This window comes from Trematomus bernacchii, unplaced genomic scaffold, assembly GCF_902827165.1.
Source record: "Trematomus bernacchii unplaced genomic scaffold, fTreBer1.1, whole genome shotgun sequence".
Lineage (NCBI taxonomy): Eukaryota > Metazoa > Chordata > Actinopteri > Perciformes > Nototheniidae > Trematomus > Trematomus bernacchii.
Genome location: NW_022987614.1, coordinates 1,284,499 through 1,300,421, shown reverse-complemented (window position 1 = coordinate 1,300,421; position 15,923 = coordinate 1,284,499). Strand labels below are relative to the sequence as shown.

Sequence of the window (15,923 nt, the reverse complement as noted above, 5' to 3'; positions counted from 1 at the left end):
TCCATGCCCCTTCCCACCAAACCAGTTCGGTTCTAGCTCCGTGCTTTTCTGGTTCTGAACTGGTTCTCCTTTTTAGTCCCAGTTGTGTTCCCAGCCACTCACAACCACAACAATAGCGGACTGCATCGGGTTGATGCTCGTGTTGCTTTTAATAATATGAAGCCAGATTAGATTAAATCACTATTATGTAAAATGCTGAAGCCAACTGTCCATGTTTCTTTTAAATCACTTTCAGAGCTGCAGACTGCTGGAGGTGCAGTCAAACTGTAAATCAAATGTAGCTCTACATGTCCATGTGATCTTGGGCAAGATACTTAACTACAAATTGGTATGGCCAACGTGTGTGAGTGTGTGTGAATGTTGGTCTCCCTGAGCACCTTGCATGGCAGCCTCTCCCTCTGTATGAATGTGTGTGAATGGGTGAATGTTGATATGTAAAGAGCAATGAGGCCTTATATCTAAAATATATAATCTGTTCAATAAAAAAATATCTGAAAACATGAGGCTGTATTTCCCCTTGTTCTGTTTATTAAGGGAAGGATTTTATACTTTTTAATCTAAGAATCATCCCACTGTAGCTTAACGTCAGACTGTGATATCAGCAGTGTGTAGGTGTGGTTTGCTTCATGAAGTCTGTATTTAAGGAAGTGTTGCTGGAGACTAACTTCACTTCTTCAGCTCAGCAGCAGACCAGCTCCTCCCTCCATCACCAACTATGGCCAGCAAACATGCCCCAAAAGGTAAGTGAATAAACTTTATTGTTAATGATGATTGCAACTTATCTCAATAGATATTTATAGATGGATATGTAGCTTGACATATTTCCTAATAATGAACAGATCAAAACAGTTAATACAAAATTAATATTTCTTAAATTCCGAGCATTTTAAGAGCCTGGATGATTTTGCGAATGCGACACTGCTTTTACTTGCTTGCATTACATTCTTCACAAGACTACATGCAACTTATTAAAAATAATTTAAGGGTAGCCAGTACGAATTTTCTTTGGGCTCCTGATTATAACTAAAGGCAACTTATACCCTTAAAAAAAATGTAAGGCACAAAATGGAGTAATTTGTAGAAATATGAAAGATAGAAATTAAACATGTTGTAAGGACTATTTGTCAAAAATGTTTTCTTATTAAAACAAATGCACAGCTAGAGACCACTGCTGCACCATGTCAGTTCAGGTTACACAGGCAATTAAGAAGTCAAACATCCAGGCAAGATTACCATTTAGTGTGATATTAATTTCCAGTATTTGTGTTCATCATGGTGCCTCTCTCTTGCTCCGGTAAAGAAAAAACAAGGTCCCTTCAAGGTGCATCACTTGACATTGATAGACCCACTACCTTTATCACCAAACCTGCCATTCACCTAATAAATGCTTTCTATGTTGCCAATAATAAGGAATAAATGAAAAACATCAATTGAATGACATAGCTCCTAGACATGTTCTAGATTATTTAAACCATCTTGAGCCCACCCCCCTCACTGTCAACATTGTTCATGTGGTAGTTGAACCATTTTATAAATACCGAGATTGCTAAATATTTCTTCATTTTTTTCAGGTCACCGATCAGAATCAAACACGTACGATAACGATGTACTCCGGATTGTGATGGTGGGCAAGACCGGAGCTGGGAAGAGCGCCACAGGAAACACCATTCTGGGAAAAGAGTTCTTTCCATCAAAGTTCTCTTTTAAATCCTTGACTGTAAACTGTTCTAAGGCCATAGGTGAAGTTGATGGACAAATAGTTAAGGTTATTGACACTCCTGGTCTGTGTGACACCAAGATTGATGAAAAGACCACCAGAAAAGATGTTGGTAAGAGCATTTCTTATGCTTCTCCTGGACCCCATGTCTTCCTGGTCGTCATCAGACTGGGCAGATTCACAGATGAAGAAAAGCAGACAGTGCAGAAGATTCAGGAAATCTTTGGAGAGGAAGCGAACAAATACAGCATGGTTCTCTTTACCCACGGTGACCTGATTGGAGACCAACCTATCGAAGAGTTCTTGAAGGAAAGCGAAGAGCTGCAGGAACTTGTGGACAGATGTAACGGCCAGTGCCACGTCTTCAATAATGCCCTGAAGGATCGTTCTCAGGTCAGAGAGCTGCTCGACAAGATCAGAAAGATAGCAGATAAGAACGGAGGAAGCCATTACACCAATGACATGTTCCAGAAGGCAGAGAGGGCCATAGAAGAGGAAAAACAACGGATCCTTGAAGAGAGAGAAGAAGAAATACGCAAAAAGGAAGAGGAATTTCAAAAGAGATTAGATAAAAAGAATGAGGAACAATTACAAAAGATCAAAGAGGATGGTGAGAGGTCAGCAAGGCAGAAAGAAGCTAGCAAAAGAGAAATGGAGGATGAGAAGAACAGAATAAGAGAAGAGGAGGCAAGGCTGAGAGAAGCTAGCAAAAGAGAAATGGAGAAGGAGAGAAAGAGAATAAGAGAAGAGGAGGACAGGAAGGCCAGGAAGGAAGCTGAGGACAACCCTGGGATAATTGACGGGATTTGTTCCATTGCGAAAGCAGGTTGGAACATGTTAACTTCTTGGTTTTGATAAACTAACAGTTGCGCAGGTTTCCATGATACAGCCTGACCCGCTGGAATACCTCCCTGTTAATCTTCACAGTCACCTTTTTGATTTTGTTGTTTGATGTGATTTATAGTAATATCAGTTATTTTAGTGGTGAGTTGCAATTAAATACTAACAGGGTGACTGATTGTCAACAACCAAGATGTTAACATTCTAAACTATAGTAATGTAGTAATGTAGTAATTTGTTCTTTGATAGCTTTTGCTTTTACAAGAAAAAAGTATAACGAATTATATATCATGAATTAATGCTTTTAAGATGTTATATTGATATGTTTTCTTTGGCTTTCCTGTAACTGGCGTAATGTTGGCTTCTGTCAAATCAAAAGGTTAAAATGTGTGTATGCAATGAATTGTGTAATTCAATATGAAAAGTTTGGAACAGAAATTAATGTGTAAAGACAAACATAGTAATCAATAATGTCCTATAATAAAAAACTGTTGACTTCAAATTGAATGTGCTTTTGTTGTTTAATAAAGGATTTAAAATAAAGTTTTAAGGGTCTATCTTATTAGAAATGTCAGTTTAATTCACAACTGGGTCTCAATTCATTTTTTTCATGATCATAGAAAAAAAGCAACTATTTCTAGGTACATGAAGCCATTAAAAGTAAACTGGAAATGAATTTGAGCTACATTTCTGTTTATAAAGGCAGCAGATTTTTCCTACATTTTAATTGATTAAACGTCCCACTGTAGCGTAACTTAAGACATCAATAAACTGTGATGTCAGCAATGTAGTCTGCATTTAAATGTTAGGTCAATAAATCATATTTCTAGTGTTGAGTGTAATTCACCTAATGACATATTTATATAAAGACATGTAGCTTTTCAAAGCTCACAATGAACAGATAGTAACAGCGTAGTGACGGGGAAAGAGAAAACGTTAGACATTTCTCAAATCTCCAGCAGTCTTGTGAGCTTGATGATGATAAACTCCTCAACGATCTGTTTAACAAGATCAGAAATAAAGCAGAGAAGAAGGAAGAAAACTGAAATGTTCCAGAGGGCGGATGGTGAAATAAGAAATGGAGAATGAGCTCACATTTAAAGGTGGGGTATGTAATTTTGGAGAAACCAGCTCGAGATCGCTAGAATTTGAAAATACACAGCCGGAAAAAATCTGCCACTTCCTTACAGAGCCCCTCCTCCAACACACACGAACGCGCACATGACCAATGAGGGCACGAGATAAGTTTGTGCACAGCTGGAAGGCTGACAGGCAGGTAGGCCATCCAGTTATTTTAGCCGGGCCGGCTAAAATGATTGGTCGTGCTTTTTACAGCACTACAGCTTCCACAGATGACATTTTTTTTTTATGGATTTTTTGTCAAAGCATTTAAGATATTCATTGCTATCGGGATGTTAAGAGCATTCCATGGAATATAACAAAAAGTGTATCTCGAGCCGGTTTCTCAAACTTACCTACCCCACATTTAATATCTGAATATGACAAAGAAATGTTCCAACCTCTGAATGAGAGTTTAGGCAGGTTCAGACTTATTAAATAAAATACCATTTAAAATATTTAGTAAAAAGTGTTTTATGTATCTTCGGGTTTTGCCATTTCCATGCATTTAACCAAAATGAAATGTCTGAACCAAAATGCATTTATAAAATGTACTTTTATGTAATGGAACTCAAGAATGTCAATAAAATATTGTAACTCAGTCTGTAGTTTCCTGTATTTGAAATCAGTGTGTGTATAAGTTATGTTGTGGGGCCCATGAGTACTCAGTCACATCCCTACAATGTAAATGATTACGTTAACGTTTAAAGACTTAATTAACCCCTGTGTTCTGTTCACATTTTGCACTCTTTGGTACGGTTCAGCTCAAATTGACCCGAGCCAGGATAGCGGCTCTGTAAAGAAATACAGACATTTAAATGAACATACACAATCTCTAACATATTTTGACTATATCTCAGTCTTAAAACATTTATTATTTATGATTAATGTCTGCAAATACTTTCAGAGGACTCATTCCCTACTGGGAGTATAAGGGCCTCAGACTAAGAGCTGCAATTCAAAGGCCTGGCTTCACTCTGTACGTGCAGGTTTTTGTGGCATTTAGAAGAACAGGGGGCATTTCTTGTAAATGCTGAAGGGAGGGGGGAGCAGGGTTTACTGAGGGCAGTTATCTAAAAATGAAAGGCAAATACATTCTGATGAGAAATGTAAGGGTATAAATCATTTGAGTCCCTGAATAAGAGGTTGAATGAAATCATATCACATGAACATGAAAGCCTAGAGGGGGAAGAAATGGCAGTACAAAAAGGAAGATGGTCAGTTTAATCACTATTATGTTGTATGCTGAATCAGCCTGTCAATGGTTCTTTTGAAAACACTTTGACAAAGTTCAGGCTGCTGTAACAGTGTGGATCAGTCCCACATAACAGCTGCTGAAGGAGCTGGAGTCAAACTATAAATTGTCAATAAAAGTAGCATCTAAAATTACATTCATCTGGACTGTGTGTCAGTGTCTGAAAATAAATCCCATTTGTGCATTGACAATTTCCAACGCATTGAACTTTTGGAAATTGTATATTTTGTTCAGCCTTCTTCTCAGATATCAAATACAATGATGAGCTGCTCAGGGTTGTGATGGAGGGGGAGACTGAAGCTGGGAAGAGCGCCCCAGGGAACAGCATTATGGGAATGAGAACTTAAAATGAATCCCTTGCACCGTACACTACAATCTTGAATACAGCAAAACAACTTTGAGTTAAAGTTTATATGAGGATTCAACAGTTGGAGTTTAATTCCTAAGGAATTGAAGAATAATGTGTTTATATCAAAGCCCTGCTGATGGTTTTGAAAGTTTCCAAGCTTTTGAGTGCATCATAATATGACATCCTGTCATGAACAGAGAATGAGAGCTACAGTTCAAGTGCTAACTACAGTCTGCAGGTTTCATAAAATCATATCACATGAATGTGAAAACCTAGCGGGGAAATAAATGGAAGTTTAAACACATCCATGCCCCTTCCCACCAAACCAGTTCTCCGTGCTTTTCTGGTTCTGAACTGGTTCTCCTTTTTAGTCCCAGTTGTGTTCCCAGCCACTCACAACCACAACAATAGCGGACTGCGTCGGGTTGATGCTCGTGTTGCTTTTAATAATATGAAGCCAGATTAGATTAAATCACTATTTATGCCAAATGCTGAAGCCAACTGTCCATGTTTCTTTTAAAACACTTGGAGAGCTGCAGACTGCTGAAGGTGCAGTCAAACTGTAAATCAAATGTAGCTCTACATGTCCATGTGATCTTGGGCAAGATACTTAACCACAAATTGGTATGGCCAACGTGTGTGAGTGTGTGTGAATGTTAGTCTCCCTGAGCACCTTGCATGGCAGCCTCTCCCTCTGTATGAATGTGTGTGAATGGGTGAATGTTGATATCTAAAGAGCAATGAGGACTTATATCTAAAATATGTAGTCTGTTCAATTAAAAAAAACACATGAGGCTGTATTTCCCCTTGTTCTGTTTATTAAGGGAAGGATTGTATACTTTTTAATCTAAGAATCATCCCACTGTAGTTTAACGTCAGACTGTGATGTCAGCAGTGTGTGGGTGTGGTTTGCTTCATGAAGTCTGTATTTAAGGAGGTGTTGCTGCAGACTAACTTCACTTCCTCAGCTCAGCAGCAGACCAGCTCCTCCCTCCATCACCAACTATGGCCAGCAAACATGCCCCAAAAGGTAAGTGAATAAACTTTATTGTTAATGATGATTGCAACTTATCTCAATAGATATTTATAGATGGATATGTAATTTGACATATTTCCTAATAATGAACAGATCAAAACAGTTAATACAAAATTAATATTTCTTAAATTCCGAGCATTTTAAGAGCCTGGATGATTTTGCGAATGCGACACTGCTTTTACTTGCTTGCATTACATTCTTCACAAGACTACATGAAACTTATTAAGAATAATTTAAGGGTAGCCAGTACGAATTTTCTTTGGGCTCCTGATTATAACTAAAGGCAACTTATACCCTTAAAAAAAATGTAAGGCACAAAATGGGGTAATTTGTAGAAATATGAAAGATAGAAATTAAACATGTTGTAAGGACTATTTGTAAAAAATGTTTTCTTATTAAAACAAATGCACAGCTAGAGACCACTGCTGCACCATGTCAGTTCAGGTTACACAGGCAATTAAGAAGTCAAACATCCAGGCAAGATTACCATTTAGTGTGATTTTAATTTCCAGTATTCGTGTTCATCATGGTGCCTCTCTCTTGCTCCAGTAAAGAAAAAACAAGGTCCCTTCAAGGTGCATCACTTGACATTGATAGACCCACTACCTTTATCACCAAACCTGCCATTCACCTAATAAATGCTTTCTATGTTGCCAATAATAAGGAATAAATGAAAAACATCAATTGAATGACATAGCTCCTAGACATGTTCTAGATTATTTAAACCATCTTGAGCCCACCCCCCTCACTGTCAACATTGTTCATGTGGTAGTTGAACCATTTTATAAATACCGAGATTGCTAATTATTTCTTAATTTTTTTCAGACCTCCCATCAGAATCAAACACGTACAATAACGATGTACTCCGGATTGTGATGGTGGGCAAGACCGGAGCTGGGAAGAGCGCCACAGGAAACACCATTCTGGGAAAAGAGTTCTTTCCATCAAAGTTCTCTTTTAAATCCTTGACTGTAAACTGTTCTAAGGCCATAGGTGAAGTTGATGGACAAATAGTTAAGGTTATTGACACTCCTGGTCTGTGTGACACCAAGATTGATGAAAAGACCACCAGAAAAGATGTTGGTAAGAGCATTTCTTATGCTTCTCCTGGACCCCATATCTTCCTGGTCGTCATCAGACTGGGCAGATTCACAGAGGAAGAAAAGCAGACAGTGCAGAAGATTCAGGAAATCTTTGGAGAGGAAGCGAACAAATACAGCATGGTTCTCTTTACCCACGGTGACCTGATTGGAGACCAACCTATCGAAGAGTTCTTGAAGGAAAGCGAAGAGCTGCAGGAACTTGTGGACAGATGTAACGGCCAGTACCACGTCTTCAATAATGCCCTGAAGGATCGTTCTCAGGTCAGAGAGCTGCTCGACAAGATCAGAAAGATAACAGAGAAGAACGGAGGAAGCCATTACACCAATGACATGTTCCAGAAGGCAGAGAAGGCCATAGAAGAGGAAACACAGAGAATCCTTAACAAGAGAGAAGAAGAAATATGCAAACAAGAGGAGGAATTTAAAAAGAGTTTAGATAAAAAGTATGAGGAACAATTAAAAAAAATCAAAGAGGATGGTGAGAGGTCAGCAAGGCAGATAGAAGCTAGCAAAAGAGAAATAGAGGAGGAGAGGGGGAGAATGAGAGAAGAGGAGGAAAGGCTGAGAGCAGCTAGCAAAAGAGAAATGGAGGAGGAGAAGATCAGAATAAGAGAAGAGGAGACAAAGAAAGCCAGGAAGGAAGCTGAGGACAACCCTTGGGTAATTAAGTTCATTTCTTCCATTGCGAAAAAATTCTCGAAGGCTGTGGAAGCTGTGGCAGAAGTTGTGAACGCTGTGGCAGAAGGTGTGAAATTGTTTGCGTCGACTTTAGAGTCTGACCCTCTGCCTCCTTGTTAATCTTCACAGCCCCCTTTTTGATTTTGTTGTTTGATGTGATTTATAGTAATATCAGTTATTTCAGTGGTGAATTACAATTAAATAATAACAGGGTGACAGATTGTCAACAACCAAGATGTTAACATTCTAAACTATAGTAATGTAATGTAAACTAATGTGTTCTTTGATAGCTTTTGCTTTTACAAGAAAAAAGAAAAATATATACAATAATAATGTTGGCTTTTGTAAAATCAAAAGGTTAAAATGTATACATGCAATGCATTTTGGAATTAAATATGAAAAGGAAGACAAATTAATGTTCAAAGACAAAAATGTAATAATCAAAAATGACTGTTGACTTCAAATTGAATGTGTTTATGTTGTTTAATAAAGGATTTAAAAGAGAGTTTTAAGGGTCTATCTTATTATAAATGTCAGTTTAATTCACAACTGGGTCTCAATTCATTTTTGTCATGACATCATAGCATCTATTTCTCGGTACATGAACCCATTAAAAGTAAACTGGAAATGAATGTGTGTTAAATTTCAGTTTATAAAGGCAGCAGATTTTTCATACATCTTAATTGATTAAACGTCCCACTGTAGTGTAAGTTAAGACATCAATAAACTGTGATGTCAGCAATGTAGTCTGTATTTAAATGTTAGGTCAATAAATCTAGTGTTGAGTGCAATTCATCTAATGACATATTTATTTATAGATATAGCTAGCTTTATAGATAGCTCACAATGAACAGATAGTAACAGCGTAGTGATGGGGAGAGAGAAAAAGTTAAACATTTCTCAAATCTCCAGCAGTCTTGTGACCTTGGATGATAAACTCCTCAACGATCTGTTTAACAAGATCAGAAATAAAGCAGAGAAGAAGGAAGAAACTGAAATGTTCCAGAGGGCAGGTGGTGAAATAAGAAATGGAGGATGAGCTCACATTTAATATCTGAATATGACAAAGAAATGTTCCAACCTCTGAATGAGAGTTTAGGCAGGTTCAGAATCAGACTCATTAAATAAAATACCCTTTTAAATATTTAGTAAAAAGTTTTTTATGTATCTTCCAGTTGTGCCATTTCCATGCATTTAACCAAAAGTGAAATGTCTGAACCAAAATGCATTTAAAAAATGTACTTTTATGTAATGGAACTCAAGAATGTCAATAAAATATTGTAACTCAGTCTGTGGTTTCCTGTATTTGAAATCAGTGTGTGTCTGTGTACCTGTATAAGTTATGTTGTGGGGCCAGTGGCGTCGCCTGGCCTGGGCATCCGGGGCTTTAGCCCCGAATGTTTTTTCTGTAGCCCCGGACAATTCTCCCTCAATAATATAATACATTAACCGTGCTTTACGTGAACCTCATCATGACACAAGAGAGGACGGTAGCACTGTCATTTCCCGTGTTCAGTGAATGCAACAGAGGCATGACACCAGACCAATCAGAGAGTTGCATGGAAATAAACGTGTGCTTGTGTCATTCAAGCTCGGCTCTGTGTGTGTGTGTGGCAATAGAGTGGCGAAGTCCCTCCCCTTCCGGTGGACCTCCATGGGACCTTATTTCGGAAAAATTATGTATTGAAGTCAATGGAAAGAGAAAGATTATCTTTCGATCCCGTTTGAATTGTGCCCCGAATTACACATATGATGTTTGTCAATTTAAAAGATAATTTTGCAAGTAGAAAAAAAAAAAATGTGTCGTAAAACTGTGAAGTAACCTTTTTTGTGTGTGAAACGCTCAATGAACTACATCTCTGGTCAACAACACACGTCACCAAGATGGCCGTCACTACTGTCTTGTCAACACAACGTTTGACTACCCTCACTATCACCACAATGAAACACGTCCTGAAGAATGTCATGCAAAGCTGCCTGCCTGCCTTCCTTTGATTCTCTCTGAACTGCCTGGTCGTTTTAATGTTTAATGTCAACCATTTGTGCAGATAGCATGAAGTAGAGAAGATCGCTAGCGTTAGCGTTAGCATTTCTCCCCCGGGCTTAAATGGTGTATTATAGAATGATCACACCGGTGACAGTACTCTTCAAAGGGTTCACGAAATATGACTACTACTCTTACTGTTTAACATTTTGGGTTACTTAATGTTACTTCATGTTAAGGCTAATACAAATGACAAGGCTGTAATGCTAACTAACGTGCTAGCTACTAGCTTGCTTGATCCACACACTCCTCTTTCATCAGACGGGAAGCGAAAGAACGAGCAAGACCCATTGCTGGTATAATAACAACCTGGTACTAAGCACACAGGCATCTTGTGAAAGTTATCTTATCTTAGCCAGCGCCATATAGATAGATTCTATCTATATGGCGCTGATCGTATATATACGGTATTATACGTATATCGTAGTGTCTCAATTGTGACATCACTTACGCGACTCTGGGATTTGTAGTCTTTCTAGTTGCGTATTTTTCATAGTCTTATGTTTCAACAGTTTTACGACAAACTGTGACTTTTTTGACATGGAAATGATTTTTTAAGATTGACAAACATCATATGTGTAATTCATGGCACAATTCAAACGGGATGGAAAGATACGTTTTCTCTCCCCATTGACTTCAATGCATAATTTTTCCGAAATAAGGTCCCATTACCCGGAAGTAAGTGGGCGTGACTTCGCCACTCTATAGCGCATTTAGTGTGATAGAGAGAGAGAGAGAGGGAGAGGGGGAGGGAGGGACCGGTGCCAGCATGGACCATGTTGTTAGCATCTGGTTAGCTAGCTGTGCTAACGGACATAAGGAGCTGTTTGTTCCACAAGAAGCTGGAGGATAGTCCTCTCCTCTCAGACTGAGAGACTCAGGTGAGCTAAAGGACTCTCTGAGTGTTTAGATACATAACTTTAGTCTACGTTATCTCAGTGGGTCTCAAACGGTTTGGTCACAAATTATTCAAAAGATTATTTCCGCGGCACACCTTCATATGATCAATATAGTTATAAAAAAAATAAGAGAATAAAGGAAAAACAGTTATGAAATACTATATGGCAGTAAAACAAGAATAGAGTTTAAAAGGGGAGTGATTTGTAAAATATCCATAAAGAAAAAGTACATCTGTTTACAGTTCTGCTTCATATGGGTGTTGAGAGAGGTATTGTTAGTGATGCCATGATCTTAGGGCAGGAATACCGTGAACATAGTTTAACGTGACAGAGGAATAAATACACACATACACCATCAGCTGTGCTTCAATCGGAAGTGACACGTTTTATTGCGCATGTCCCTTTTATCACGGGAATACAGGAAGTGATTAGTATAAGAGTATTAAATAAACAGAATTCATATATTACATTTCATAATTCAACAGGTATCCATAGATCTCTTCATTTTGCTCTCAAAGTGCACCAGATTGATGCATTTAACTTCAATATTTAAAAAAAAATCTTCCCGGACCCCCACGAGGAGGTGAGCCCCCCACTCATAAAAAATATCACTTTACCCCTGCCTATATGCCGTGAGCTGATTATCGAGCCTTCATTGTAACAGTCGCGGGTGTATTGTGTGTGTGCGTGTGGGGAGTGTTACAGTGAAAAATGCCACTGTAGTGCCGCGGCCACTGTGGGCTAAGCCCCGAATGTTTTCAGGTCCAGGCGACGCCCCTGTGTGGGGCCCATGAGTACTCAGTCACATCCCTACAATGTAAATGATTACGTTAAAGTTTAAAGACTTAATTAACCCCTGTGTTCTGTTCACATTTTGCACTCTTTGGTACTGTTCAGCTCAAATTGACCCGAGCCAGGATAGCGGCTCTGTAAAGAAATACAGACATTTAAATGAACATACACAATCCCTAACATATGTTGACTATATCTCAATCTTAAAACATATATTATTTATGATTAATGTTTGCACTCATTCCCTACTCGGAGTGTCATGCCCACAGATTAAGAGATGATGCTGATCAACAGAGACTAATAGCCCTTTCCCACAAAAGCGGTTCCCGGGCCGGTTCGGACCAAGTGCCCAATTAAGAAACGGTTCTTCCTGTTTCTACCGCAGCGGGACAGGCTCTTGGCCCCAAAAAACAGTTATCATCCGGCACCACTCAACTGCCCTTCGAGAACCAAGAACCAATACATCATGCTTACGTCGGAGGCCGGGTGGAAATTAACCTAAGCAGTTTGTTGCGAGTACGGTGTTTTACAGAATAAAGTTGTTACAAGCAGAAGCGCTCAGCAATGTGACTAGAACGTGACCACACATACAAAACACACGTATATAAAGTCAGGCAACACTAACCAGGCTTAGTGTGATGCTGTTTATTTTTAACGTACTTTTAATGGCCATCCGTTCGTTGTTATCTCCCGTTTTGAAGAACAGCACCCTGCTTCAGCGGCATTCGTTTTCCTGTTGTGTTTTATCATAGCAGCTATCGGGTGGAATTGGTACATGGGCTACACAGGTTGCCATGTCAGACTATCACAAGTAAAATCCTAATGAAAAATACATCTGTAGAAGACGGCTCATCATCAGGGGTATAAGAAGGACAAGGAGAAGGCCTGGCTTCACTCTGTACGTGCAGTTTTTTTTGGAGCATTTTGAATAACGGGGCATTTATTGTAAATGCTGAGGGGAGGGGAGCAGGGTTTACAGAGGGCAGTTATCTAGTGCAGTGGTTCCCAAACTTTTTGTGCCCAAGGCACACCAAAGGACAAGTCAAAATCTCAAGGCACACCTATTGTGCAAAATAGCCCTTATAACACGTGTTATCACTCATATCATGTAAAATATCTGTAAATGTGCATAATTATTTACTGATGCCAAATAAAATGTGACAAAGACAACTATATTACTCATGAAATATTTATTAACGAAATATTTCAGAAATTAATTTGAAACTTTATCAAATTAGGCTTCATCAAAGCAGCAACACACTCATTTAAACCAGTCAGGTCACAAAATAAAAAATTGTGGAGAATGGTCGGCTCCCATCTCGGCGCACAGCTGGGAGAAGAGGCAAGATTTCAGGGGCCTTGATTTGACGTAATTCACCATCTGCACAGCCTGATTCAGCACCTCAGTCAACTCCGGGGGCATGGTTTTGGCAACTAATGCCTCTCTATGCAAAATGCAGTGGTTTGTCACGATATATGTGGGTTTTGTGCTCTCACCTTAGCAATAAATCCTTTCACTCTCCCCGTCATGCTTGCCGCACCATCTGTGCAAAGACTGACGCACATATTCCAGGTCAGACTGTTCTCTTTTAAATAGTTATTAGTTACCCTGAATATTTCTTCTAGAAAAACGTCTCTTTGATAGAGTCAGCATTAGGGATGCCAGCGATTATTCGATTTTTCGAATATTCGTTAGTCTCCATAATCGAAAATTATTTTTAAAATTCGATTTTATTTATATATATTTTTATTATTATTTATGTTTTCTTTTTTTTTTTTCTGGCTTAGTTTCAACCAAAATACTGTATAGACTAATGCTAATAGTAATAGTATTAATAATTGTAAATGGCCATTGGTCACAACACCAGTTTGTTTTACTGTAAACTTGGAGGAAGAGTGCAGACTGCTGCAGCCTGCTACACACCGATCGGCGAGGGGTGGGGGTGGATATTTCAGAATTATTTTTTAAACGAAATCCCTTGTTAACTTCATCTGAGAAGGTTCTGCTGGGCGGGCAGTATAGCAGCACTGGAGCACTACTCTGGTTTGATTGTTGACATGTTTGTTTACAAGAGCCGACCCACCCTCTTATTGTATATCAGTTACTGATTGAACGCTACAGCTGATCTGATACTTATGAAATTTACTGCAGTTTCACACCGGAGTGAACACTGATGAGAGGTTAAACTCAAGATCATCACTCTAAAGTTCTGTATTCGATTTGTTTTCTGATTTAAGATCTAGTTAAAGGTATGTTTTAAATGTAATGTTAACAAAAAAAAAGAGCACAAACATCTGTCTTCATACAATAGAAATAATTGTTCTATTCATGATCTGTGATATATATTATTTACTTTTACGTACAGGCCTACAATTTAATGCTGAGGGTGTAGGGGAGTTTGTCTGTCAGAATCAAACTTATTAGGGTTAGTAAGCTTGTAATAGGCTATAGGTTATTTGTTTGCAGGTGTGGTAAACAGGCAACACAATGCTTCTTCTTTTTAATGTCCTCAACTCGATCATTAATCCCTGTGATGTTCCTCCAATTGTGCCATCGACTGCTCTCTGTGATAAGTTTCTTACATTTTTTATTGAAAAAGTATCTGCTCTTTGGCTAGCCCACACTAGTGCTACCCCAGATCCTGCTCCTTTTCTGTGCCCTGCTGTCCTCGACCACTTTGAGCCTGTATCCCTCTCTTCTCTCTCGGATGTAGTCAAGCACCTGCGGCCGACAAACTGCACCTCAGACAGCATTCCCTCTCGCCTTCTCAGAGATGTTTTTGATTCAGTTGGAGTAAGTATTTTATTACTTATAAATACCTCTCTTAGCTCAGGATGTGTCCCAGCTGCCTTCAAACATGCCGTGGTTAAGCCACTACTTAAAAAGAAAAATCTCGACCCCTCCATTCTCGCAAATTTTAGGCCCATCTCCCAGCTACCTTTTTTATCAAAAGCCCCGGAGCGAGTAGTCTACGCCCAGCTGCAGTCTTTTTTAACCATCCATGGAATCCATGCAAAGTTTCAGTCTGGCTTCAAACCCATGCACAGCACTGAAACAGCCCTTTTAAGAGTTTTTAATGATCTGCTCCTAGCCGCCGACTCAGGCAGCCCAGCTGTCTTGGTGCTGTTAGACCTGACAGCTGCCTTTGACACTGTGGACCATAGCATCCTGTTGTCACGGCTTGAACAGTCCGCTGGCATCACAGGCTCTGCCCTTGCATGGTTCAGGTCCTACCTGAAAGACCGTAGCTTCTCAGTGCAGCTAGGTGCCTTCTCCTCTGCCAAAGCCCCTCTTATCTGTGGGGTTCCCCAAGGCTCGATTCTGGGCCCCATCCTTTTTCTACTGTACATACTGCCCCTAGGTTCAATTCTCACAAAACATAACATTCCCTTCCACTGCTACGCCGACGATGTACAGATCTATCTGCCTCTCAAAGCAAATGTCAAACACTCACTACAGCAGCTGATGGACTGCTTAGCAGAGATTAAATCCTGGCTGAGCAAAAACTCTCAACCTCAATGAGAGCAAGACTGAGGTCATCTTTTTTGGACCGCAACCTCCAGCCTCTCCGGTTGATATTCTGGGCTCTATCAAAAAAAACATCCTCCCCTCGGTCATGAACCTTGGAGTGACCTTCAATAGCGCTTTTAAATTCGATAAGCAGGTCAGCAGCGTAGTCAAAACCTGCTTTTTTAAAAGACGACTATTGGCCAAGACCAAGTCGTTTTTATCGTTTGAGGACCTGGAAAGGGTTATTAACGCCTTTGTTACCTCGAGGTTGGACTACTGCAACGCTCTGTATGTGGGTATGGACCAGGCGTCAATTAAACGCCTGCAGCTAGTCCAGAACGCAGCTGCACGTCTACTCACTGGCCACAAAAAGCGTGACCACATCACCCCTATTCTGGCCTCACTACACTGGCTTCCAGTTCGGTTCAGAATTTATTTTAAAATCCTTTTATTTGTTTTTAAAGCCCTAAATGGGCTGGCTCCGGCCTATATAGCTGAACTCCTCCAGCGCTACACCCCAGCCAGAGCTTTAAGGTCTGCTGACCAGCTGTTGCTGGTAGTGCCCAAGACCAGGCTCAAA

At 39.6% G+C, this 15,923-nt stretch overlaps 2 protein-coding genes across 2 annotated transcripts; both read left to right on the top strand.

Annotated features, from left to right (window-relative positions):
- The first annotated feature begins 651 nt into the window (after positions 1-651).
- LOC117483778 (GTPase IMAP family member 7-like) lies at positions 652-3,100 on the top strand. The gene is made up of 2 exons (XM_034132126.1): positions 652-740; positions 1,572-3,100. Exons 1-2 carry the CDS (start codon positions 716-718, stop codon positions 2,570-2,572), a joined length of 1,026 nt encoding a protein of 341 aa, XP_033988017.1. The 5' UTR covers positions 652-715; the 3' UTR covers positions 2,573-3,100.
- A 3,135-nt stretch (positions 3,101-6,235) lies between these two features.
- On the top strand, positions 6,236-8,609 carry LOC117483777 (GTPase IMAP family member 9-like). The gene is made up of 2 exons (XM_034132125.1): positions 6,236-6,310; positions 7,142-8,609. Exons 1-2 carry the CDS (start codon positions 6,286-6,288, stop codon positions 8,215-8,217), a joined length of 1,101 nt encoding a protein of 366 aa, XP_033988016.1. The 5' UTR covers positions 6,236-6,285; the 3' UTR covers positions 8,218-8,609.
- The last annotated feature ends 7,314 nt before the right edge of the window (positions 8,610-15,923 follow it).

What these genes read in the sequence shown, in the direction of transcription:
- LOC117483778 (XM_034132126.1), top strand. Translation starts at nt 716, where the DNA reads ATGGCCAGCAAACATGCCCCAAAAG. An exon ending in CAGCAAACATGCCCCAAAAG is followed by an intron (nt 741 to 1,571) that starts GTAAGTGAATAA and finishes CATTTTTTTCAG; the next exon opens with GTCACCGATCAGAATCAAAC.
- LOC117483777 (XM_034132125.1), top strand. Translation starts at nt 6,286, where the DNA reads ATGGCCAGCAAACATGCCCCAAAAG. An exon ending in CAGCAAACATGCCCCAAAAG is followed by an intron (nt 6,311 to 7,141) that starts GTAAGTGAATAA and finishes AATTTTTTTCAG; the next exon opens with ACCTCCCATCAGAATCAAAC.